The sequence below is a fragment of the Electrophorus electricus genome, chromosome 4 (assembly GCF_013358815.1).
Source record: "Electrophorus electricus isolate fEleEle1 chromosome 4, fEleEle1.pri, whole genome shotgun sequence".
Lineage (NCBI taxonomy): Eukaryota > Metazoa > Chordata > Actinopteri > Gymnotiformes > Gymnotidae > Electrophorus > Electrophorus electricus.
The window spans coordinates 9,943,364-9,968,976 of NC_049538.1; the positions used below are offsets into that span (position 1 = coordinate 9,943,364).

Sequence of the window (25,613 nt, forward strand, 5' to 3'; positions counted from 1 at the left end):
TATTGCTGAACAGAAATGTGAACATGAAGTGAACATATGACATATGTTTTATCAATAGTTAAAAGGTTGTATAATGGGCAGACTAGAAGACATACAGTGGTACTTTATCATGTCTGATTAGAGACTCTTCCATGCACTTATGGGTGGTGTTCTATAGTGGGGTATAATTACCTGGGCGGATGTAGGGGAGTGAGAGAGAATGTGGAGAGAGAATCAGATATTGGTCATTATTAGCGGCTGTATGGGTGTGTGTGTCCGTGTGAGAGACCATGACTGTGGCTAGACACTGTGCCAGTACAGTAGGTTCTTCTTGTCAGCACGCTCACACACACACACACACACACACACACACACACACACACACACACACACACACACACACACAGTCGTGCACATGCACACTGTCCCACTATCCTCCTCTCAAACATGCACATTCTCATCCGCTTTTCTGCTCCCGTCTCACTGTGTCTTTTGCCCTGTTTCCTCTGTCTCTCTCTCTCTCTCTCTCTCTCTCTCTCTCTCTCTCTCTCCCTCCCTCCCTCTCTCTCCCTCTCTCTCTCTCTGTCTCTCCCAGCATCACGTGTACCGGTGGGTTAGCTGCTACTGGTGCGCAGCACATTTCTCGGAGTGAATGAGCGAGAGAGAGGTGTGAGGGTGTTGTCTTCCTCCTGACTCCCTCCCCTCATCCCAGAGAGAGCGCACACAGGCGGGCGCTGAGCTCATGCTGACCCCGGCCCCCCCACCTCACACGCACACACGTCCAGATGCACGCGTAACGACCCCTCCAAGCAGGGGGGCTTTCTCTGACCCCGCCACATCCACATCGTCCGCGGGAATCCTGCCGTGCTCTGCTGCAGGAGGAGAGGGAGAGAGAAAGGGAGACACAGACACAGAGTCTGAGTAGGAGTGCAGCGGACTGGAGCTAGCGACAGAGAGAGATACACAGTGGGGGAGTCAGACCTCGCCGGCTCCTTGATTCGGAGCGCCGTGCTCGTGCATCCCGACGCTCTGGGTCAGTGCTGATCGGAGCGCCGACGCCAGAGAGCGAGTGAAAGGATGGAAGGTGCCGAGAGCACGAGGATGAGGAGCTGAAGGAGGAACACCGCACTCCCGTCTCCATCCGCTCACAGCAACGCGCAGGGCACGCACTCTCTCTCTCTCTCTCTCTCTCTCTCTCTCTCTCTCTCTCTCTCTCTCTCTCTCTCTCTCTCTCTCTCTCTCTCTCTCTCTCCCCTGATCTGTCTGCTCTGAGGATGCTCTGTTAAGCCCCAGCTGACAGCTCAGTGGTTTGGCGTGATATCCTGCAGCAGCTGCTTCCTAGATCACCCCGTGGCTGGAAATATCGCTCCCCGTTCCCAGACGTCTGAAATTCAGGTACGCAGTTTTGCCCTTCTACCTGTGCACTGACGACACCCTTTGCTTCTTGTTGCTTCAGTCTCTCGCTTTCCTTATAAGCGCTACACTTGAAGCCTTGCCTAAATTATTAGGACGCCTAAACGTTTGGGGCTGGAATCGCGGCTGTCCCGGAATGACACCAGCCATTGTTTCATCCTGTGTGCCTGTGAAACGCGTCCGCGTGGCCGGACTTGCTGGACTCGCGTGTGAAGCCCAGCTGGTCTGGGCATGTCCCGTGTTTGCTCGCATACACGCGACTCTCCCACCGACCGAGAGAGAGAGGCTCATCGGAGCAGCTCTGTTCCAGCGCCACACTACCTTCAGCTGGGGCTACCCCCCCCCTCCCCAATCCGTGTGACCTGGGAGAGCATCGCAGCCTGCGCTGACGCATGCCCCGAGCGAGCAGGCGCTCGCACCTGGCAGGCATGCCAGAGCCCATCCAGGGTCCACCGCTGAGCTCTTGCGCTCAGCCAGCTCAGCCATGGCTATTTTGGTTAATTCATGGAAGTGGTTCGGAGAACAGATCAGAGTGTGAGGAGGAGGAGAGTGAGCGCAGAATGGAAGATGAGCCAGAGTTCGTAATTGTGGAAGTGGGTGGGGCTCCTCTTCCTCTCTCTCTCTCTCTCTCTCTCTCACCCACTCTCCCTCTCTCTCTCTCTCTCACCCACTCTCCCTCTCTCTCCCTCTCTCTCCCTCTCTCTCTCTCTTACCCACTCTCCCTCTCTCCCTCTCTCTCTCTCTCCCACCCACTATCCCTCTCTCACCCACTCTCTCTCTCTCTTTCACTCTCTCTCTCTCTCTCTCTCTCTCTCTCTCTCTCTCTCTCACCCCTGCCATCACTGTCTTGCCATTTTAGATATGCATCTGGGGTGATATTGTCAGTGTAATCTGGGCTTTTATTGGGGCTGTTGCTTAACCGTCAGTACAATAAATCTGAATGTTTCCTTTTCATTCAGGAAAGAACTGTGAATGAAACAGATAAACAAATTGATTTGACTGGTCTTAAATTAAGTTTGCACAGCAGTGGCAGTAACTGTCCTCCTTCCCACAGTATAACATTTTTCTTGAAATATGTGGTTAGTTCTGGAGTAGATGTAAAATGGTTTTACTCCGTTCATGAATGGCATACTCAATATCTGCGCACTGCTGGCAGTTTTCCGACTGTGTAATTGTAATGTGTAGAAGCTACTTCACACTGTGCTGGGTTTTATATACAGCATGGTAAACATGACCTCAAAATCAAATCTATTTGTGTAGTGCTTTTTGCAACACGTGTTTTCATAAAGTGCTTTATAGAAATCATCCATACAGAGAAGCTGGGTCCAGGATCCTGCCTGCATACCCTTCAGCGTGTGGGAGAGTGTTGGGATTTAAATCCCTATTCCCACGTAGTGTGTTCCGGAGTTTGTACTTTTGCAGTCTGTCACTTTTGCCATAAGTTACATGCAGCTGGGGAATTCAAGCTATTATATTTGGTAAATATTGACAGATGCCTCATAAACAGAAGTGTATGATGCAGTGGTATAGGGCAGTAATATACGTGCTTATCCATTGTAATACAGCGGAGCTGTTGCCACTGTGGTTTACTTTGCAGGGTGTGTTTTGTGAGATATTGTTGTAGTATTTCACTGTTCTGTGAAGAGTAGAATGGCTTTTATAGGCTTTATGAGTAGCAAGCGGTTAATGAAATACTATAACCATTTTAGTACAACTCATTTGGTGTAGTAATGTAGTCTGTATTAGTAAAGTACATTTTACGTACAGTATGTTGGGTATAATGGCCAAGCTTGCATTAGGACAATGTGATAAGTGTAGTGTTATAGTTGTGTTAGTGTGCTCTGTTGGGGGTAGTCTGTATTAGTAGATTAGTATAGTGTGTCTGTGGGGCTTTTATCAGAATTCTCAACCTCCTGTGTTTTTACGGGAAGAAACCCACATGGGATTACCCAATGAATGACCTCACCTGGTGTTTTCCTTTTAAGATAAATGTTGTGTTCAGAGCATGAGAACAATGTGTTATTGCTGTAGTATATAGTTTTAACTGCACTGTGATTTGCTGGTGCAGCGTGTTGGTGGAGTGTTAGAGGCGCATCATGGGAAAGGAAGACCTGAAGGTGCAACACATACAGGTGACGCACACGGTCTCTGTTTATCACACCTGTCAACAGCACACAGCAGGTCTGGGGCCAGCTATACACAAGCACACAGCAGGTCTGAGGCCAGCTATACACAAGCACACAGCAGGTCTGAGGCCAGCTATACACAAGCACACAGCAGGTCTGAGGCCAGCTATACACAAGCACACAGCAGGTCTGGGGCCAGCTATACACAAGCACACAGCAGGTCTGGGGCCAGCTATACACAAGCACACAGCAGGTCTGAGGCCAGCTATACACAAGCACACAGCAGGTCTGGGGCCAGCTATACACAAGCACACAGCAGGTCTGGGGCCAGCTATACACAAGCACACAGCAGGTCTGGGGCCAGCTATACACAAGCACACAGCAGGTCTGAGGCCAGCTATACACAAGCACACAGCAGGTCTGAGGCCAGCTATACACAAGCACACAGCAGGTCTGAGGCCAGCTATACACAAGCACACAGCAGGTCTGAAGCCAGCTATACACAAGCACACAGCAGGTCTGAGGCCAGCTATACACAAGCACACAGCAGGTCTGGGGCCAGCTATACACAAGCACACAGCAGGTCTGAGGCCAGCTATACACAAGCACACAGCAGGTCTGAGGCCAGCTATACACAAGCACACAGCAGGTCTGAGGCCAGCTATACACAAGCACACAGCAAGTCTGGGGCCAGCTATACACAAGCACACAGCAGGTCTGAGGCCAGCTATACACAAGCACACAGCAGGTCTGAGGCCAGCTATACACAAGCACACAGCAGGTCTGAGGCCAGCTATACACAAGCACACAGCAGGTCTGGGGCCAGCTATACACAAGCACACAGCAGGTCTGAGGCCAGCTATACACAAGCACACAGCAGGTCTGAGGCCAGCTATACACAAGCACACAGCAGGTCTGGGGCCAGCTATACACAAGCACACAGCAGGTCTGCAGCCAGCTATACACAAGCACACAGCAGGTCTGCAGCCAGCTATACACAAGCACACAGCAGGTCTGCAGCCAGCTATACACAAGCACACAGCAGGTCTGAGGCCAGCTATACACAAGCACACAGCAGGTCTGAGGCCAGCTATACACAAGCACACAGCAGGTCTGAGGCCAGCTATACACAAGCACACAGCAGGTCTGAGGCCAGCTATACACAAGCACACAGCAGGTCTGGGGCCAGCTATACACAAGCACACAGCAGGTCTGGGGCCAGCTATACACAAGCACACAGCAAGTCTGGGGCCAGCTATACACAAGCACACAGCAGGTCTGGGGCCAGCTATACACAAGCACACAGCAGGTCTGGGGCCAGCTATACACAAGCACACAGCAGGTCTGCAGCCAGCTATACACAAGCACACAGCAGGCCTGCAGCCAGCTATACACAAGCACACAGCAGGTCTGCAGCCAGCTATACACAAGCACACAGCAGGTCTGCAGCCAGCTATACACAAGCACACAGCAGGTCTGCAGCCAGCTATACACAAGCACACAGCAGGTCTGCAGCCAGCTATACACAAGCACACACAACCACACTCTTGCACTCTTATACATGGACTTGCATACAGACATGCTGATTAGACAGTTGCACATTTCACGAAGTTCTATTTTATCTAAATATCTTTTTTTTTTTTCCTGAGGGATCCATAACAGATCAAATAGTTTTCAGGTGCATGAAATGCATTAATTTATCACCCATTAATTTATCACTCACGAGTATCATGGGCCGCAGGTAAAACCGTTAACTGCTGAATTATTGATCTAAAAATGTATTCCCCTTGCCCACATGGTGCAGAGTCAGATTTCAGGAGGGCCTTGTACTGTACTCCAAAACTGTCTTTTTTGTTTATTTACTTGTTTTTGTTTTGATGTGTGTGTGTGTGTGTGTGTGTGTGTGTGTGTGTGTGTGTGTGTGTGTGTGTGTGCGTGTGTGTGTGTGTGCATGTGTGTGTGTGTGTGTGTGTTTGTGTTTTCAAGTTATCTGATGTGCACATTTGGTCATTACTTAGGCTGAGTGTACACACCATGGGAAATTACACAAAATCCAGGAGTCTGGATGGCCATTGAACAGAAAAAAAACAAAACTGTAAACTAGCTACAAGAAATCTCTGCTCTAGATGAAACTGCATAACTGTGTTTGCATTCTTGTCTCTAAATTTTACATGTCTTCATTCAGATTTCATATATCCAAGGAAGAACACACAGTATCTAATACATTATATTTGTATTAATCTGAATGAGCTGCCAATTCGGCAATATGATCAAATATTGTAAATTAACTCTTGATTTTAATAAATGCATGCTTTATGATACATTTATTGTATGTAACATGATATTTTACTTCATTTTCCAGAAAAATGACAACATATGTGAAGAAAGCACTTGGATGTTTTCCACTTTAAGGATGAACAAAATTTTTGGATTGGCACGATTGCTTCTACGGGCAGCTTTTCTCTAGACCTTTTCATTTCCATCCCTCAGGGTTGACTTTCAAAATTCTCATGTGCTTTTTGCCTGCTCGTTGTTGATAACCACTGGATTTGAAACCAGTTCTGCTTCACTTCATTTGGAGTGGTGAGAACACGATGAAATATTGCTCTCCATGGTTTCCGCCCGTCTAAAGAAGCTATCGTCTTACATTTCTAGGATTTGCAAAGGAATGTTTACAAAGAAACTGGCAAATCCCACTAAGAAGAAAGAGAGTAGCGAAAACAAAAAAGACCGTAACTCGTCCACCGACCTGCACGCTCGGAATACCAACACGAATCTTTCCACCAGCCTGAAAAGCACAGTTAAGAAGATATCTAGATGCTCATCGGCACGCAACTTATCTCTTGATGAAGACGACAGTAAAAACAACAGCTCTTCTCTTTCTCCCACGTTCAGTTACCGTGTTGCAATTGCTAATGGACTCCAAAAGAACGCTCTCCCATTGAACAATAATGAATTTCACGAAATATTATCTATTAATAGTACTTACTCTGACTCTCTAAACGAGGCGAAACTTGTCCATAGGTTCGATGAACAAAAAGCTTACACCATGCCAGTGAGAAGGAACAGAAAGAGTATGATTAGTTTGGCGCCCTCTGATGGCAGTTCAGAGGGTGAGCGAGGAGAACGCACCAGTCTGCACACGCTCAGACTAGGTGCCCTGAAAAAGCTGAGGAAATGGAAGAAGAGCCAGGAATGTGTCTCTTCGGATTCAGAGGCCAGCAACTGGAGGAAGACTCTGGGCATCCGGAGCAAGTCTCTGGATCGAGCTGCACGGCAACAGAAAACCCTGGAGCCAGGATCCAGCTCCACAGGTTGTATTAGTCAGACCCAGGATGTCATGGAGATGATCTTTAAAGAGCTTCAGGGAATCAGCCAGATTGAGTCAGAGCTTTCAGAGCTGAGGGGGCATGTTAATGCTCTCAAAAGCTCTATCGATGAGATCTCCAGCAGTGTGGAGGTGGTGCAGAGTGAAATTGAGCAGCTTCGCTCTGGATTTGTGCAGTCCAGGAGAGAGACTCGAGATATCCATGACTACATTAGACAGATTAGCCACCAGACCAACAAAGCTACTTTGAGATTCCTGCATGTGCCTGAGGAGAAGTTTGAGAGAACAGAGGAACTCATTTATCAGATTTTGAAAGAGAAAATGGGTTTTGTTGAAGCACAGAAGACACTTAAAATTGAACTTGCCTATCGGTTAGGGCAGCAGAGAGAATGTCTAAATGCTAAACCTCGCCCTATCCTAGTTATTTTTTCAACTCCCCAAGACAGGGATTTAGTTTTGAAAAAATGTTATAAGCTTAAAGGCACTGGAATATCCATTTCGACCGACAGTCTTGCACATGAGTCCAAAGACAAAAAGGATAAGGGAATGAGCTCTTCCCAGACATATGAAAGCATGGACATTAAAGCTGCCTCCAAAGACAAGGCAGAGAGTGAGGACTGGGACTCAATGGATAGCGATAAAGAGCTGGATGAGTTAAACAAAAACAAATATGCAATTGTCTCCAAACCACCTCAGAAAATGAAGTCAGACAAAAAAAAGGCCCACGATCACAGGCGGTCTGCAGATGACACTGCGTACTCTGTGCATTACGCTGACGATGTTGCTTATGATGACAAGCAAAACAAATCTTACTATTCTGATATAACTCCTGGATGGCTCTCCCAGAGTGACTACTCCACACCCAAACTCAGTCGCTCCGAATCGGACTGCTCCAAACTGTGCCAGTCGTACTCTGAGGACTTCTCTGAGAGCCAGTACTTCAGCAGAGTCAACGGATGTTCCCTGCTCTCTTCTTCAGATCAGGAGCTCTGGCAACGCAAACAGGAAGACATGGCTTCTTCCTGGTATGCAAGTCCACCCAGTCAAATCTTCAGTCAGGACAACCCTCCATACGTGGAACACAATGAAGTTGAAACCACAGAGACCATTGACAGTGGTGTCAGTAACGGTGTGGTATGTATATCAGGGGACAGAAGTCACTATAGTGGATCTCAGCTCTCTCTGCAAGGTGACCTCTCACCTTGGAAAGACTGGCATCACCTTGAACAAGGTGCTGACTCAGGCTTAGATGCCTCAACTGAACAAAATTTAGTTTCAGAGATCAGTAGCCCATTTGACCCTGCTGCTAACCCTGGTTTCCCTGAAAAAATTACAAAATGCCTTGAGGTGGATTTGCAGTTTGAGGGTGAGACCTTCCTGACATTTGACAGCACACCTGAGACAACCCAAGAAGTTGACATGGAGGCTGAATCTCTCCTTGAACCTGAGTTAAAACCTCAGCCTGAACCCAAAGAAGAACCCCAACCACCACCTGAACCTGAGCTAGAACCTGAAACAGAACCTGTAATTGAAGCTGTGATAGAACCCATACTTGTACCATCACCTGTGCTATCACCTGTGCCAGAGCCTAAACCAGAAAAGAAACCAAAGACAAAGTCTAAAGGCCACATCAAACCAGAGTCAGCCCCACAGACGTTGCAACGACATGAGGTCAAGGGAAATCACTTTCAGCAAAACCAGAAGTCTTCTGCTATGTACCGCAGCCAGAGTGAGATCAGAACCGAAAAGGTGGAAGAGGTCCCAAAATCGTGGAGCAGCAGGCTGAGCATAGACCTGTCTGAGAAAACCTTCAGCTTTGGAGGTTTCGGGTCTACCTTGCAAAGAGCCAAATCGGCTTTAGAAGTTGTCTGGAATAAAGGCTCCCAAAGCACCAGTGCCCCTGCTGAAGAGCCTAGCACGTCCTCTTTCATGGGCCGTTTCAGATCCATGTCCCAGTCAACAGCCAATGATTCCAGCACCACCATTGACTCTGACGTCTACACGGAACCATTCTACTACAAAGCGGATGAAGAGGAAAAAGTTAATGAGCAACCTGTGGACAGTGAGACACATTATGTTGAAGTGATGGAGCAAGTGCTGGCCAATCTGGAGAACAGAACTAACGCCAATGAGGTAGAGGAACAGTACCAAGACGAAGACTATGAAGTCTGTCAAGAATATGACATTTCGCAAGAAGGGAACCTGGTTTTGGAATACGACTGCAGCCTTGATGAGCAGTATGACGAAGAATACAGTGACGACAACCAGATGATGGAGGACACAGTGGAGTATGAGGCCGTGGTCGAGTACATTGATGAAATCGTTGAACCAGCAGAAGACGTGGAAGAAGATGTGGAGGCAGAGTCACAGGACAGTGCACAGACCCAAGCAGCAGATGAGCAGAAAGAGACTACGCCTCAGGAAGATGAGAACAGAAACGTCACCGAAACTCCCGTAGCAGTGGACCAGCCGGCCCCCAAGAGGAGAATTCGGCCCACCTTTAAAGAGGCGGCCCTAAGGGCATACAGGAAGCAGATGGCTGAACTGGAGCAGCAGATTCTTGCTGGAGGTATGGGTTTGCTAATGTCACATCATTTGTTCCATTTTGTGTTAAAACTGTTTGTGCATGCTATTTTTATGATGTCATAAAGACAATGGACCTGTGATAATGACTTTAATGGAGAGTCCCTCTTGTTTTAGGAATTTAGCAATTTTCCTGGTGTAAATATGGTGGGGTATGGGCCAGGGTGGGAATGTTAGGATGTATTAATGAAAGCAGACAGACAATAGAGACAATAGATCCCCATAAAGGGTTAAAATCTGATTCCTAGAGATTATTAAATTACATACATAGATTATGACTGGTTCTGTAATGCTGTTAAGATCAGATTGTGTAGAAATTTTGGAAAGGTTAAACAGTAATCACTGTTTGATTTTCAGGTTATACTGAGTTTTCTGATATTGAGGTACATTCTTACAGATGTTGATTGATTCTTTATCTGGTCTCATTGTCAGTCAGGGTTTCCAATCCACAGATGAATGGTTTCACAAACAGTACTGATCGAATATAAAAATAGACTTAACAACAGTAGTGCAGACCCACTCATTCTATTCAGTTGTCTTGCAACATTCCTATGATGTTGATTTCGAGATTCATACCAGGAAAGCTCATCTGTCCTGCAGTCTGGTGGCTAATTACCAGATGAAAGTGTTGCTCAATCAAAGGAAGTATCTGCAAGCAAGTGCTGGCTAACGACTCAGCATGTAAAAACAGCGAACTATACATTTTTGGCTCATTGTAGAGGCAAATGGTAGAGAACTTGATAGGTGAAGAATTTATTACACATGAGCAGAGCATGGGGGGAAGTTCTGCCTTGCCTTGCTCACTCTACACAAGTTCTTGACCTAGATGTGAAAAGTGTATTCACACTGGTCCCTCTGTGCCCTGGCAGGAAGTGCTGGAATACAGCTCCCAAATCCCAGGCTGGAAGGCCATAGCATGGCACAGCTTGGTCTGATACACTCAAGTTAACTCGTTAAGCACCCAATAATTAGTCAATTTCCATTTTAGAGCAACGAAAGAATCATAATAAAACTCTCCTGTGCTCACAGTTTTTAACTCTTCAAAAGCTGATTTTCATATGTAGATGTTCATTTAGCAATAATGACTGCATGGTGATTAAATTGCAATTCTGTCCACCCCCAGGACTAACTGAAGGAGTAGGTAATGCAGTTCACTCAGGATTTATCATCTTTGTTCAAATACATACGTTCAATTTCAAGCATTTTTTTTTTTTTGACTGCGGGCTGAATTTGAAACTAAAGGTCCAAGCTTTGGTTTATTCATTTCAAATCTAAATATTATGAATTACATGGGTAATTACTTTATCTATTAATTGGCTATAAATTATTATAATGAGTACGTATACTTTGTTTAAATCCAATTTCAAGATAGTTTGAATCCTAATAGGATTAATGCTAAACCCTGAGGTTTTGGGAATCATTCACTGTGGAGTGCAAGAAAGAGATTGGACACTTGGATATTGATCTCTTGGTTTCTGGTAACAGTTCTCTTTTATTTCCAGTTTGGTCCTTTTCAGTAACTTAAGATAAAAAAAAAAGTTGCTCATTCACAGATGTACCTAGAAAGAGAGACAAATCGTAAGAGAGAGAGAGAGAGAGAGAAAGACAGACAAACAAAGACAGGGAGGTGGAAGGAGAAGTGAAATTGTTCAGTATTGTGGATGCTGTCTGTCAGGTCAGCTGCATTAAAAACAGGGTTTAAAGACCTTTTGCAGGAAGGTCTTGGGAGATTTGCTCATTTTGCCAAGTCTTCTCTCCACCACTACAGTACAGTATTCACAAGCTTATTGAAGCTCCCAAGGCCAAGGGCTAACCAGACCAATCCTGCATAGAATATTTATTACAGTCTTGTTTTGTGGCTCTTGTGGGTTTTCTGAAGAAACAGCACAGTGTCCAGTTGCTTCGTTTTGACACTATTTCTACACTATTTCTACACTATTCTCTTTTCACTGTGATCTCTCATATGATGTTGCATTTTTGTTGGAAACCAGTGGTTCTTTCTTAATGCCTGGTCTTCATGATATAATGCCACACAGTTGAATGTACTTGATCTGTATGCTTGTGGCGTTAGCGATTACAGAAGGATGCTTCCAGATCACATTATAAACATGAACCACTTGCACATAAACAGTTCATTCCAACAGGTACAGCTGAGTGGCCATGGCAGATTAGAGTCCTTTTTGGCCCATAGGCTACTAATCCATTAACATAGTGAAATGCTTTTTGATTGATTTTCCACTGGCAATAGTTTGCCTTAACCCATCACCTTCCATCAGACACACTAGATGCATGCAAGACCAGTACTGTTGCACACACCGCTGTTCTGATTCAGTTTCATTTGTTCTGTTTTTCCTCAGCTACAGTGATGGCAATGGACATGATTAACTCTTACAATCACAAACTCTATTGCACAGATTCTCTCTTTGTCCAGGGTGATGTGTACTACTCAGCAGCACTGCATTAATGAACCTGCATTAGTCAACTGCAAGAAAAAAGGGCCCTGGAGGCTTAAGAACCAGATCAGTAAGAGGAGGGGTGGAGCTTGTGACCTCTTGACCTTGTGCAGAGGGGTCTTTGCTTTGGTCAAAGAAACGGCAGGAGCTGGAGGAGAAAGTCACCACCCATGTAAAGGAAGAAGGTGGAAGCTGAAACCATCCACATGAGGAAGAGCCAACTGCTTTAAGATAACATGGAAACCTACACGGCTTCCCCTAGAATACTATCATAACATCACTCACACTGCAATTCAATATTTTAGCCAATAAAAACTATACAACATCTGCTCTGTGCTATTACACTCTGGAGATATTTCTTTGGTGCAAGTCGTGTTTCATAGATTTGCTTGTGAAGCCATTATGGAACTTTTACACATTTTTTGTGGATCACAGATCGACATTTTTTGGACAATGTGCCTTTATAACAGCTGGTCATGCCCTGACACTGTGCTTCATCGGACATGTATGAGGGTATTGTGAGTGCTATTAGCTTCTGAAAAATATTTCAGCATTTGACCTGAAAATGACAGGAGCTTCAAAATCTAATGATGAACGTTAGCCTTTTGGCACGTGGATGATTTCAAAACCCACCTGCTTTCAAGGCTGCCTTTCTGAGACTGGTTCTGTTCTCTCTGGGACTGGTTCAGTATTGGTTCTGGTCCAATACACTTAACTCCCCTGTAGGCTTTTACATACACAGCTGTTGTCCTGTCTGGACACTCGGCTTCTGCATGTAGTGATTAATGGAGCTTTTAACAGTATGATCTCACCCCAAATTACCACTACCAACATCATAATGTACATGACTGACTGACAACGTCACAAACCTAAAAAAGTCCGACATTGAGTAACATGCCCAGTGATGGTTGAGAAATAGTGTTAGCACTGCTAGCTTGATATATTAAAAACATATATAAATATCTATATATAAGAAATATATATATATATATATATATATATATATATATATATATATATATATATATATATAAACATTTATGAACTATTCCCTATTTATATATTCTTTGAAGAAATGCATGCATATATTAATTTGTATATTTACTCACTAAACATTATATTTAATGCTTTTAATGCTCATAAGTAAATAAATTCATGGCTCCCATCCCATCATCAATCTAACAGGATAGAAGACAAACCCTAACCCAGCCCCTCAATGTGAAGGAGGGCTTGATCTTCCCTGTGGCCCAGTTCAAATCAGAAATCAGAAATCAGAAATCAGAAATCAAGTTCAAATGAATAAGATGCTATGGTGAATTCAGTGATATGAATTTTAGCTGACACTTAAAGGTAGCACTGACCGAAGAGGGCTGACCAGGTCCAGTCTGATTAATGCTTCGCTGTCTTTGCCATATTGACCAATCTGATTCACGCATGCTGTTGCCAGTCTGCTCTCTTTACCAAGCGAATAATGAGCTCTGACTCATGTCTGATACTGTTTAAGCTCTGACTCATGTCTGATACCGGTTGAGCTCTGTCTGATGTCTGATACCAGTTGAGCTCTGACTCATGTCTGATACCAATTAATGCTGGCTGAGGTTCATGGTTTCAAAGCCTTAGATGGCTATTTGTGTCTTATATGTATTTCACGACACAGGCACACCTCTGACTTCAGTTACTGGGGCTGTCAGTTTGTTCTTAGCTGTGGCTGTGTGTGTGTGTGTGTGTGTGTGTGTGTGTGTGTGTATGATTAACCTGAATTTTAAAAATGTGTAATCTGTGGCTATAAATAAATCAAGGCATTCCTCACATTACCAATATTTTGATGTTTCTAATATTTTGTTGTGTTTTTTTCTCTCTGCTCACCCCACCATCAGACAGCACAGCTTTGGAGGCACAGGTTTTCAGCACTATTGCTTGGCCGTTGTGTGTGTTTGTGTTTGTGTGTGTGTCTTTGTGTCTGTGTGTGTCTGTGTGTGTGTGTGTGTCTGTGTGTGTGTTCTACTGGGTTTCTCTCTGTCCGTCTTGCATGCTATGTGCTGTATTTCTGGTTTGGCTCCTAGAACAGAAAGGCCAATAGCATGCTGATTCCTCCATGATTACTCCTGACACGGACGCGTCGGGTTTAGTCCCGACACGGACACGTCGGGTTTAGTCCCGACACGGACGCGTCGGGTTTAGTCCCGACACGGACGCGTCGGGTTTAGTCCTGACATGGACACAGTCCTGATTGAGCCTGGATGCCACTGACATCTTATACTGCTGCTACCCAGTGTGAGTCGGGCTTGCTGATGATGCCCTAATGCACCATCAGAGAAGGAAGCTTTTGGTGGTTTTTTCTATAATGACTGTGTGTGTTTTTAGTCTACACAAACACACACACACACACACACACACACACACAGACACACACATCAAACACAGCATCAGCATGAATACAGACACTAAAGTCTTTAATTTCAGTGGCATGAGCTATTTCCTCTGCAGTCTATATGGTCATTTCACAGTGCAGTGGGCGGGACTTCCAGGCATGCTTGAAGGCTCCCAGAGCCCTCTGAAACTCAGCATGCCTTGCTCTCTCATTGGCTAGACTGTGCCTAAGTTCTCAGCCTGCCTTGCACTCTCATTGGCCAGACCTACCATAAGTTCTATCTATGTGAGCATGGTGTAGTGATGTTATTCTTTGATAGGAGTGCTTGCTGAGCTGATATTTTTTATGTTTTATGCTTTTTATGTTTACTGTGTATGTATTTACGCAACTGTGTGTTCAGTCCAACATTTGCATGTTGTGGAGATATACTTTGCTCCTGGACCATGCATGGATGTATAAATGTTAACCTAGATGCACAAGTGAAAATTTGGTAACAGATTTTGCCATGCATATCTTAATGAATATTACATGAAAGACAGCAGCTGTTCCAAGATCAGTATTGCTCATATCAGATGTTTGGTGCAGGCGATGTTGACGTGGAGTTGAAACAATGTTTTCATTATCTTATGTTAGAGTGACATTATCTCATTTGTTAGAGTGACACTTATCTCGTTTGTTAGAGTGACACATATGTTAGAGTGACATTATCTCATGTGTTAGAGTGACACATATGTTAGAGTGACATTATCTCATGTGTTAGAGTGACACATATGTTAGAGTGACATTATCTGATGTGTTAGAGTGGCATATGTTAGAGTGGCATTATCTCATGTGTTAGAGTGATACTTGTCTAATGTGTAGGGTCGTGGAAGCATCCTGGACCCAGCCAAACTAGGGCTAAGTGGAGGAGGGTGAGTAGAGTGTCTAATGTATTACAGAACCTACCGATCCATAGGACCTATAAGACCTATAGGGTCTTCATGCATTACTAAACCTACCTATAGGGTCTTAATGCATTACTAAACCTACCTATAGGGTCTTAATGCATTACTGAGCCTATCTATAGTGGTCTTAATGCATTACTGAAAATATCTACTGGGTCTTAATGTATTACTGAACCTATCTATAGGCTCTTAATGAATGATTGAACCTTTCTATAGGGGCTTACAAAACCTACACATGGGATCTTCAAACATTACTGAAGTTAAGCATTATTAACCCCACAGTGTGTATATAAGATCCAGCTGCACCAAGCATCACTAACTTAATCACATGAATTTAATATGTGTCCCATCTGAAGCTTCTTAATGGATTCCTAGCTCTCTGCAGCACACCCTGAGGGGTCTTAAGACTTTAGAGTGTATCTTGTTAGCATAGCAGCATCAGAGTAGCTTAATGACCACATCATGGTGTGTGTGTGTGTGTGTGTGTGTGTGTGTGTGTGTGTGTGTGTGTGTGTGTCATCTGTGTCACAGGCACCATATATATATATATATATATGTGTGTGTGTGTGAGTGTGTGTGTGTGGGTGTGTAAAAGAGCGAGAAAGTGTGTATGCATGTGTCTGAGATTGTATAAGACTGTATCAATGCATGATAATATGGTTTTTAAGATGTAACTGGCCTGCAGTATTTAAGTGCTTATGTTTGTCCCATAGTTTTTCGGTCCAGTGTATAGTATACAGTGTGTGTATGTCTGTGCAAGTGTGTGAGTGTGGATGCGTGTGTGTGTGGGGGGGGGGGGGATGTGTTTTTGTGTGTGTGTGTGTGTGTGTGTGTGAGTGTGTGAGTGTGTGTGAGTGTGTGTGTGTGTGTGTGTGTGTGTGTGTGTGTGTGTGTGTGTGTGTGAGTGTGTGAGTGTGTGTGAGTGTGTGTGTGTGTGTGTGTGTGTGTGTGTGTGTGTGTGTGTGTGTGTGTGTGTGTGTGAGTGTGAGAGAGAGAGTGAGAGATGAAAGAAGGTGAAGGATCTGTAGGAGAGCTGAAGTGAACTGTATGGAAGCAGTGACAGTTCAGGGTCCTCTGACACCTCCATGCATGACACAGCAGAAAAAGCTCTGTGTTGGCCATTTATCACACACACACACACACACACACACACACACACACACACACACACACACACACACACAGCAAAGCAGTCAAAGCATTAAAAACACTGCTTTGATTTGGCAGTGAAAGTCCAAAACAGTCAGTTCAGAAGACTTGAATGTGAACTTAAAATAAAATATAGGTCTGAACAAATAACCTATCAACACATAGAATTATGAATCGTGTGTGTGTGTGTGTGTGTGTGTGTGTGTGTGTGTGTGCTTAGCTCAGCTCCTCTCCCTGCCTCTCTGTGCCTATCCTTGTTGTTTGCCACTCCTGTAAATCATCCTGGTTCTTTCCAGCTGGATAATGTCTTACACCACGCAGTATTATTATGATATTAATAGTCTCCAAATCTGTGTGCTTCCCCAGGGCTGGCAGCATTCTTTATGGCATTGACAGCATGCCAGATTTACGACGCAAGAGGACAGTGCCTATTGTGCGAGATCTGGTGAGTTCCCTGCTCCGGCATACAGACCAGCGTGATTGATGTCGTGTGGGGGGGGGGTCCACAGTCTCGGGCTTGCACGGTCCGTCCGTGTTTCAGCTGGTTATGCCACTCTGGAGCAGGCGTTTGGGCCAGGACAACCCTGAACCTGGCGGGCAGTGGGAGTCCAGAACCCCCTGCGTTAATCAGCGCTCTGGCCCTCCCTGACAGGCCTGTAATCAAAGAGGTTTACATAGAGGGGAAAAAAATTGTTCTGATCATGATATACAAGTAGTTTTTATGTAAAAAGCATATATGTTTTGGATTTTAGTTTGCATTGTTTAGAATCTTAAGGAAATTTACAAGTGTTATTTTGGGGCTTTATCTGATACGGTTTACGAGTATCCAATTTCTTGCTTGTTTTGACTATGTAGTCAATTTGTAAGGAAAACTTCTGTTACTTAATTTAATTCACTGCAAGTGTTTAATTCAGCATGAAAGGACAAACATTGATGCTGTATTTGTCCATATCTTGCATGAAATATAAAAACCCAACAATGTTTTGGTAAGTATGGGTTACTGTTTCTCCTTTGCGTGTTCTGTATATGCTGTTTCCTCGTGGGCCCATATTTAATATGGGGGATATTTTTCAGGGAGTTGTCAGATTTCTTGTGAGCCCAAACCCAGACTCATTTCAGAAAGGCTCGGCACCCCCGCCAAAGAGTTGCAGACGAAAAACCGCACAGGTTGTGGGGAAAAAAAAAGAAGCCAAACTGTGAAATGCTGACAATTCCACCCAAAAATATATCCAAGAATTTCATTGACTTCTGATATAGATGTTTGTTTTATTACATCATGCAAAAGTGGCGTGCAGCAATACCGGCTGTGGTAGTGCGGATGAAGTCCTGTCTGAGCTTTTCCCATCACGCCTCTCGCCTCTACCACTGTCCCTAGTAGCTGTGCGATTGCTTCAGAGCAACACTCCGTCACATGGGCGTGGTCAGGGAGTGGGCGGGGCATAATGACTCGGGCTGCCACCTATCATAAGAGTATATCTAGCCTGGCACATCCGCACACTCCTTTCACCGCATTGCCTGCAGCAACCCTCAGCCACTCCGGTGCATGCTGACCCCTGAAAACGTACATAAACACACGGAGTTCATGTACAGGTGGGACGTCCCCTGCCCCCACATCTCCCCCTGCTTACAGGCACCTTTAAACCCTCCAGGTCTTTACCATGATTGGCTCTTACAGCAGGCGCTAAATGGTAAAGACAAATCCAGGACTGTCAGCTGTCGGGCCGGCATCTCCGTTCTGTTCCCTGCACAACTCCACAGTGGTTTACTGCCCACCACCTTGATCTGTGTCCCCACCTTCCTCTCTCCTTCCCTCTCTCTCTCTCTCTCTCCTTTCTCTTTCTTTTTCTCTCTCTCCATCTCCTCTCTCTCTCTTTCTCCCTCTCCCTCTCTCTCTCCTTTCCTCTCTTCGTCTCTTTGTCCCCATCTCTCTCTCTTCAGCAGTCATAAAACTCCATGTATAGGTGTGCTCAGTGTTCAGTAGGTGACTTCACGTGAACACGTGCTTCGTCTGTTTGTAGTTGTCAAACGTGCAGAAGCAGCAGACTGCAGAAATATTACACAGGCCCTCATTTCTGAGATTCACGAAAAAGGACAATTCATTTTAAAAAGCATGAGTGAAACTTGATATGTAATGCATGAATTAAGCAGCTCAGCGGAGGACAGTCTTAAAGGATCTGCGTAAGAGACATGCATCCTCTGCTCCTGAGAAACTCAGTCACTCTATGGCATGGCAGCAGACATGGCCACCAGTACACCAAATGCTTGGTCTGCTCTGCCCTGTCCACACTTTCTCTCATTAATCCAGCCTTCTCTGTGTTTTCTCTCCCATCTTCCTCACCGAATGGCGAAGGCTTTGGTAAGTATCTGCCTTGCCTTGGTCCTGCTCTACTAATGAAATTAAAGCATCTTAATGCATCACTAATAGCTTATTTAGCAGCTTTTAGAATCTGGAGTTGCACACGAGAGTTTTAGAGCCTGGAGTCACATGTGAGGATTTTAGAGTGTGGAGTCACACGTGAGGGTTTTAGAGTGTGGAGTCATATGTGAGGGTTTTAGAGCCTGGAGTCACATGTGAGGATTTTAGAGTGTGGGGTCACATGTGAGGGTTTTAGAGCCTGGAGTCACACGTGAGGATTTTAGAATCTGGAGTCACATTTGAGGATTTTAGAGTCTGGATTCACACATGAAGGTTTTAAAATCTGGAGTCACATGTGAGGGTTTTGAGTGGTCATTCAGCTTCCTCTGTTTTTATCTCCTCTAACAAGCAGCAGGGCATGAGGTGTTATAACCATTGGGGCCAGGGGTTATAGTTATTGGTCAGAAAATACATGAATTCATTAATGACTCAGAAAGGTTCACGATCCTAACATTGTGCTACTGTAATGAAACAGTGTAACATGAATATAGACTAGACAGAAAACACTTCTCTCAAAAGGAGTTTAGTAGAATGTTTTGCTCTGATGAGACACCATGTTAAACATGGTTGGTCCCACGCTGCACCAGTGCTCTGCTTACTGGTGCAGGTGCACTGAACTCATGCACAGCGTGTCAGAGCTGGTTGACTGGTGGCAGCTGTCTGACTGGTCCTGTCCTCTATCCACTCCTTCCTGTTTCATAAGTGATTCTCTTTTGTCTCACCAGACTTTGGCTGCTCGAAAGGCAGGCATTTCATTTGCACTTGTGACCAGATCCACCCTGAACAACGAGGATCTCGTAAGTACTACAAACACACGCACACACACACACACAAATAGCCCATCACTATTTAATGGAGAGCGTCTGTGTGTCACTAATGTAATGTGCACAAGTGCCAATCTCACTGTGATTTGGGTGCATGCACACCTATATGCACGTGAAAACGTTATGTTGTGCACAATTGTCAATATCCAGTATTTGCAATTCAGCACGTTGTGTTTCTGTATGGTATTGCTCACACCAGTAACAATGCTGTGTACAGGTCAAGCTTTTTTGTAATAATAAAATACTTGCAAAATGTACTGATAATCCACATACAGGTTATCAGCCTTTTCACTAGTGCTGTTCAAAGCACCTCTGTTTACACCACAGGCTGTTGGACATAGGGGGAGGACAAACTTTCAGTGAAGAGTGACAAATGAGAGATTTTCCATACGTAGCAGCAACCAGTCATCCAACCGGAGAGGAGTTAATAAACAAAAATATGAAATAAAATAAAAAAAACTGAAGCCTCGAGTCAGTTAAGCTTGTACAATACACTTCACTTAAAGACTAATATGACAGTAAAAATTTTGAATAACTCCACAGTCTGTCCTTTGAGCGCAGAAGCCCACGTCACCTCCAGACAGCCGGGCGGAGGGATCCCAGATCGAGTCCCTCAGGTCTCAGAGACTCCGCTCTTAATTATACAACAGCACTTTGGTTTCTGCAGTAGAGTTGGCATGGTGAGAGAGGAGAACAGAGCCTTAATCAATGAAAGGAGGACAGAGCCTTAATCAATAGAAGGAGAATTACTGCTCTGTTCTGCTGACATCTATCCCTCACTTTCAGCATTGCAGCCAGATGAAGCCGATGAATAAATAAGAGTGTTAAAGTTGCCGTGAGGTAAAAACCTTGATGAAGACTGACTCAACAAAGACTGACTCAGTGAAGATAGACTCAAGATAGACTGATTCAATGCAAGTTTATTCAAGGTAAACTGACTCAAGGCAGACTGACTCAATGTAGACTGACTCCAGCTAGATTGACTCAGGACAGATTGATTCAAGGCAGCCTGACTCATGGCAGACTGATTCTAAACTTCCTGATGATGAAGGCTGGGTATTGGATCAGTCATGCTAGCATTTGTTTGGACTGATCAGGTTTGTTTAGTCTGGGTAGGGAATTCAGGGTTTGTTTAGTCTGGGTAGGGAATTCTGGGTTTGTTTGGACTAGAAAGGCAGTTTGAGGATGGTTTGGATTTGACAGGCATTCCTGGGTTTGTTTGTACTGGACATCCATTTCCAGGGTGAGTGTCTTTAAATTCAGTGGATGTGTAATGAAGTCTTTCAGGATTACAGTGATGCTGTATCTATAACCTCAGGATGAGGATGTAATTGGCATCATCTCAGTAAACTTTAATCAAACATAGGAAAGCTACACTAAATGAATTCATGTCAGGAAAATTGCTTATATACAACCACAAAGGACCAGAAAGAGACAATTCAGTGATTCATCTCTGAGTGTTTTACTACTCCAGTGTCAAGAGACGTGCAAGCGCAAAGTTTAAAGGAGGATTTTTTAAAAACAAGCACAAAGATGAAATTGGTATCACCAAAAAACCAAGACCTTCCTCTTTATGGTAATGTGGTAAAAAAGCATTCAAAGTGACAGAGAAGATCCCATTTCTGCATAATATAGAACAACATAACCTACTTCAGAACTTGGGTTTTTCAATAAAATAAACCTTCCTCCTTTTTCCAGAAACAAAGGGAAGTTTTGTTACTCCTGGAAGTCTCATGGAACCTAATATTCCTTATTAATAACATTAATATTAATACATTAATATTCTTTATTAATAACGCTTTTCTTTCATGCAAACCTTTTTGTTTCCCTCTGTTGAAAAATAAAACGCTGTAGTCAGCAAATGTGTTATTGCATGTTTGGTGTTGCCAGTCTCAACTGAGCAGAGAGCTGCTTTGGCAACAGTTGTGCTGCAGTGAACAACACTTCAAACTGGATATAATATGGTTTAATACAGATGACAGAATATGGTTAATATATGTGATAGAATATGGTTTAATATGAAGTTGCTAGCCAGCCTCTCAACATCTGCCAAACGGTTTTACTGTAGCAAATAGTCTGGCGGTAGCTGAGTGAGAGTAGGTGCCTTGCTGGTGTCGTTAATCCAGCAGGCTGGAAGTAGGCTGAGCAGATGGTGAAGCGTTATCTGCTGTATGGAGAGGGAGAGGGTCCATTAGATAGGACTCGCACCAGAAAGGCAGGAGTCAGCTGGGGAAGAACACGGTCACAGAACCGCAGAAGACTTTTAACAAAAGTGTTTAACGCAACCAATCACGGACATGACATTCACGATCGATTCATCATTTCCAGATGAGTACCTCGAGCCAGACCGAGCCAAACCGGGTCAATGGCTTTCAAACTCTTGCTAGAATGATTCTAGCTGTTTAAAGTCTAGGTGTGTAGCTCTGGCTTAAGGCATTACCTTTTAAGTGCAGCCATGTCGAGTGCATGATGGATAATCACATAGATCTAGACGTCAACCATGAGCGAGTGGGCACCATGACGATAGTGAGCCGTATTTATCAATTGTAAGAGTGTAGATCTCAGATCAGGCTTTCAACAGCCGGGTGGTCATATTACTCAAGATAAAAGCAGGTCTAGGATCAGCATTCTGAGAAGCAGGAGAGTTGTGACGCATTGTTGTAGGATTTCATCTCATCTCAGCGGTTGCCAAACAGCTGCCAGAGAAACTCAAAACCCCACAATTACTGTTACTACCACTGGAGTTCATTATTAATATGATTTATTATAATTACTTATTGTTTGTATCTGATTGCTATACGCACAGACACCCACACACATAAACACATCACACACATTCTTCAGCTCGTTAAAATGTAAAACAGGTGTATTAGAGTTGGAAGTAGATTTTGAAATACCACGCCTTGATGAGGACTGCAGAGGTCTGGATGACATCCAGCCACGTTTTGAGAACCAAACAGAGTAATCCGTATCCAACAAATCAAACTCTGAATAGAAAGTGATTCATTATCTTTTCGTGCAGGCCAAAGCTCAAGTGAGAAAGTTGAGAATGAGAATGAGACACAACGAAGAGTGAAAGTGGATTATTTATTGTTCATCATTTATGTTAACTCTGTAATTTATTTTAATGATAGATATTGCTTACTGGTTCTCCAAGAATTTGGTCCTGTTGTGCTTCCATAGGTCATTTAGACCATCACCATAGTGTAGAACAGATGGCCTCATCTGACAGCAGCTCACAGCACATTTACATTTTAATTGCAGACACAGAAAAGGGAGAGAAAGAAAAGGAATTCCCTCTTTCTTTCTTTCTTTCTTTCTTTCTTTCTTTCTTTCTTTCTTTCTTTCTTTCTTTCTTTCCCTCCCTCTCTCTCTGTCTATCTCTCTCTCTCTCCCACCTCTCTCCCCCACCTTCGCTCTCTCTCTCTCTCTCTCTCTCTCTCTTTCTCTCTCTCGGTCTGTACATTCAGAATCAAAATGGGTACATGAGTTCTTCTTTAAGTGTCACTGATGGCATATTATGGGATAACCTGAGAGTTAGCCTACAACACGCATACAGGACAAAGAGCCGCTTCATTTACACTGAACTTAAATTACTCAAATGACTTTAAGGGCAGAGGTGTTTCTAAATAAACTCAGCAGAATGTATGCTTTTTAAGAAAGAGCTTGAACCAAACCCACTGTTAAATCTTCTGACATTCTCGTCAAATTTTACTGGGTTTAAGAAACGTAAGAAACATAAAATGTCCATCACGTTGAGCTCAGTACTGACCCTCTGATCAGTTTAGAAGGGAGAACGCTGGTAAATGACCACACGAGTAAACTGGAAAATAAAACAGGCCAATAACCCAGTACCTCCTCAGAGAAGGACACAGTCTCAGCTTCTCATGATTGATGGGTCAGTGTATGTAAACCCTGGGATTCAGTAATACATCTGCGTTGAGGCCCAGAAGATTGTTCTGCATGTAGGTGTGTTGTATTTGAGAGCTTTGGAATGAATGTAGATGTTGATTTAATTTAACTTCTTAAAAGAAGTTAAATTGTCAATCATACTGTTTTCATTTTATCCCGATGCATTGATAGTGGTTTAAATAGTGATTTAGTTGGAGTTTTATGGCTACTGCCTGTTTTACTGCCTGTTAACAAAACCTCTGAGCTTGTGTGCTGTTTCAAAGCCATAATGCAGTTAGGCTCTGAAGCCAGAGTGATTCATACACACGTTCTCATGGTGAAGACGTTCCTCTGAATTCTCACACATTCTCACGGTGAACACGTTCCTCTGAATTCTCACATGATCTAACGGTGAAGATGTTCCTCTGAATTCTCACACTTTCTCGCGGTGAAGACGTTCCTCTGAATTCTCACATAATCTCACAGTGAAGACGTTCTTCTGAATTCTCACACAATCTCACGGTGAAGACATTCCTCTGAATTCTCACACGTTCTCACGGTGAACACGTTCCTCTGAATTCTCACACGATTTCATGGTGAAGACGTTCCTCTGAATTCTCATACTTTCTCGTGGTGAAGACGTTCCTCCGAACTCTCACGCTTTCTCGCGGTGAAGACGTTCCCATAAACTCTCACACTTTCTCGCGGTGAAGACGTTCCTCCGAACTCTCATACTTTCTCGCGGTGAAGACGTTCCTCCGAACTCTCACACTTTCTCGCGGTGAAGACGTTCCCCTAAACTCTCACACTTTCTCGCAGTGAAGACGTTCCTCCGAACTCTCACACTTTCTCATGGTGAAGACGTTCCCCTAAACTCTCACACTTTCTCGCGGTGAAGACGTTCCTCTGAACTCTCACACTTTCTCGCGGTGAAGACGTTCCTCTGAACTCTCACACTTTCTCGTGGTGAAGACATTCCCCTAAACTCCCACACTTTCTCCTGGTGAAGACGTTCCCCTAAAGTCTCACACTTTCTCGTGGTGAAGACGTTCCTCCGAACTCTCACACTTTCTCACGGTGAAGACGTTCCCCTAAACGCTCACACTTTCTCGCTGTGAAGATGTTCCTCCGAACTCTCACACTTTCTCGTGGTGAAGACGTTCCCCTAAAGTCTCACACTTTCTCGTGGTGAAGACGTTCCCCTAAACTCTCACACTTTCTCCCGGTGAAGACGTTCCCCTAAATTCTCACGCGGTGAAGACGTACCCCAAAACTCACACTTTCTCACGGTGAAGACGTTCCCCTAAACTCACACTTTCTCACGGTGAAGACGTTCCCCTAAACTCTCACACTTTCTCACGGTGAAGACGTTCCCCTAAACTCACACTTTCTCACGGTGAAGACATTCCCCTAAACTCTCACACTTTCTCACGGTGAAGACGTTCCCCTAAACTCTCACACTTTCTCACGGTGAAGACGTTCCCATAAACTCACACTTTCTCACGGTGAAGACGTTCCCCTAAACTCACACTTTCTCACGGTGAAGACATTCCCCTAAACTCTCACACTTTCTCATGGTGAAGACGTTCCCCTAAACTCACACTTTCTCACGGTGAAGACGTTCTCCTGAACTCTCTCATGTTCTCATTCTTCTTCTGCCTCCATTTGTTTGACTATTTTCTTCTTCACCAATGTATCCTGCACCTGTATCTCACTTTTTCTCTTTCTGTCTTTCTCTCTCCCTCTCTCTCCCTCCCTCTGGCACTATCACTCTTCCTTTCTTCTCTCCCTCTTTTCTCTGTCCCTTTCATATTCTTTTTCTGTCCCCTTGGTGTTTTCTCTTGTTTTTTTCTCTTGGTGTTCTCTTGGTGTTTGAATCCCCTCACCCTGCACTCCACTCCTTTTCTCTCTCTCTCTCTCTCTCTCTCTCTCTCTCTCTCTCTCTCCCACAGAAACTGCAAGTTCTCCGTAAGACTCTGCAGGCTCTGATCTACCCCATCTCCTCCACCACGCCGCATAATTTCGAGGTGTGGACGGCGACCGCGCCCACCTACTGTCACGAGTGTGAGGGTCTGCTGTGGGGCATCGCCCGGCAGGGCATGCGCTGCTCCGAGTGTGGCGTCAAATGCCACGAGA

At 44.5% G+C, this 25,613-nt stretch overlaps 1 protein-coding gene across 3 annotated transcripts in view; it reads left to right on the forward strand.

The window, feature by feature from the left end:
* Window positions 1-641: 641 nt before the first annotated feature.
* The window catches only part of LOC113586859 (protein unc-13 homolog C-like), a 153,184-nt gene continuing 128,212 nt past the window's right edge, over window positions 642-25,613 (forward strand). For 2 of the 3 annotated variants that reach the window (XM_035525331.1, XM_035525330.1), the window contains exons 1-8: window positions 642-1,374; window positions 5,881-9,415; window positions 13,760-13,782; window positions 15,115-15,164; window positions 16,713-16,791; window positions 18,697-18,702; window positions 19,488-19,559; window positions 25,430-25,613. The exon at window positions 25,430-25,613 is cut by the window's right edge and continues 36 nt beyond it. In XM_035525331.1, coding sequence (XP_035381224.1) covers window positions 6,130-9,415; window positions 13,760-13,782; window positions 15,115-15,164; window positions 16,713-16,791; window positions 18,697-18,702; window positions 19,488-19,559; window positions 25,430-25,613 — 3,700 coding nt within the window. In that variant the 5' untranslated portion in view covers window positions 642-1,374; window positions 5,881-6,129. Of the gene's footprint in view, window positions 1,375-3,489; window positions 3,525-5,880; window positions 9,416-13,759; window positions 13,783-15,114; window positions 15,165-16,712; window positions 16,792-18,696; window positions 18,703-19,487; window positions 19,560-25,429 lie in introns of those variants that run through there. The other variant, XM_035525332.1, reaches the window with a different exon arrangement.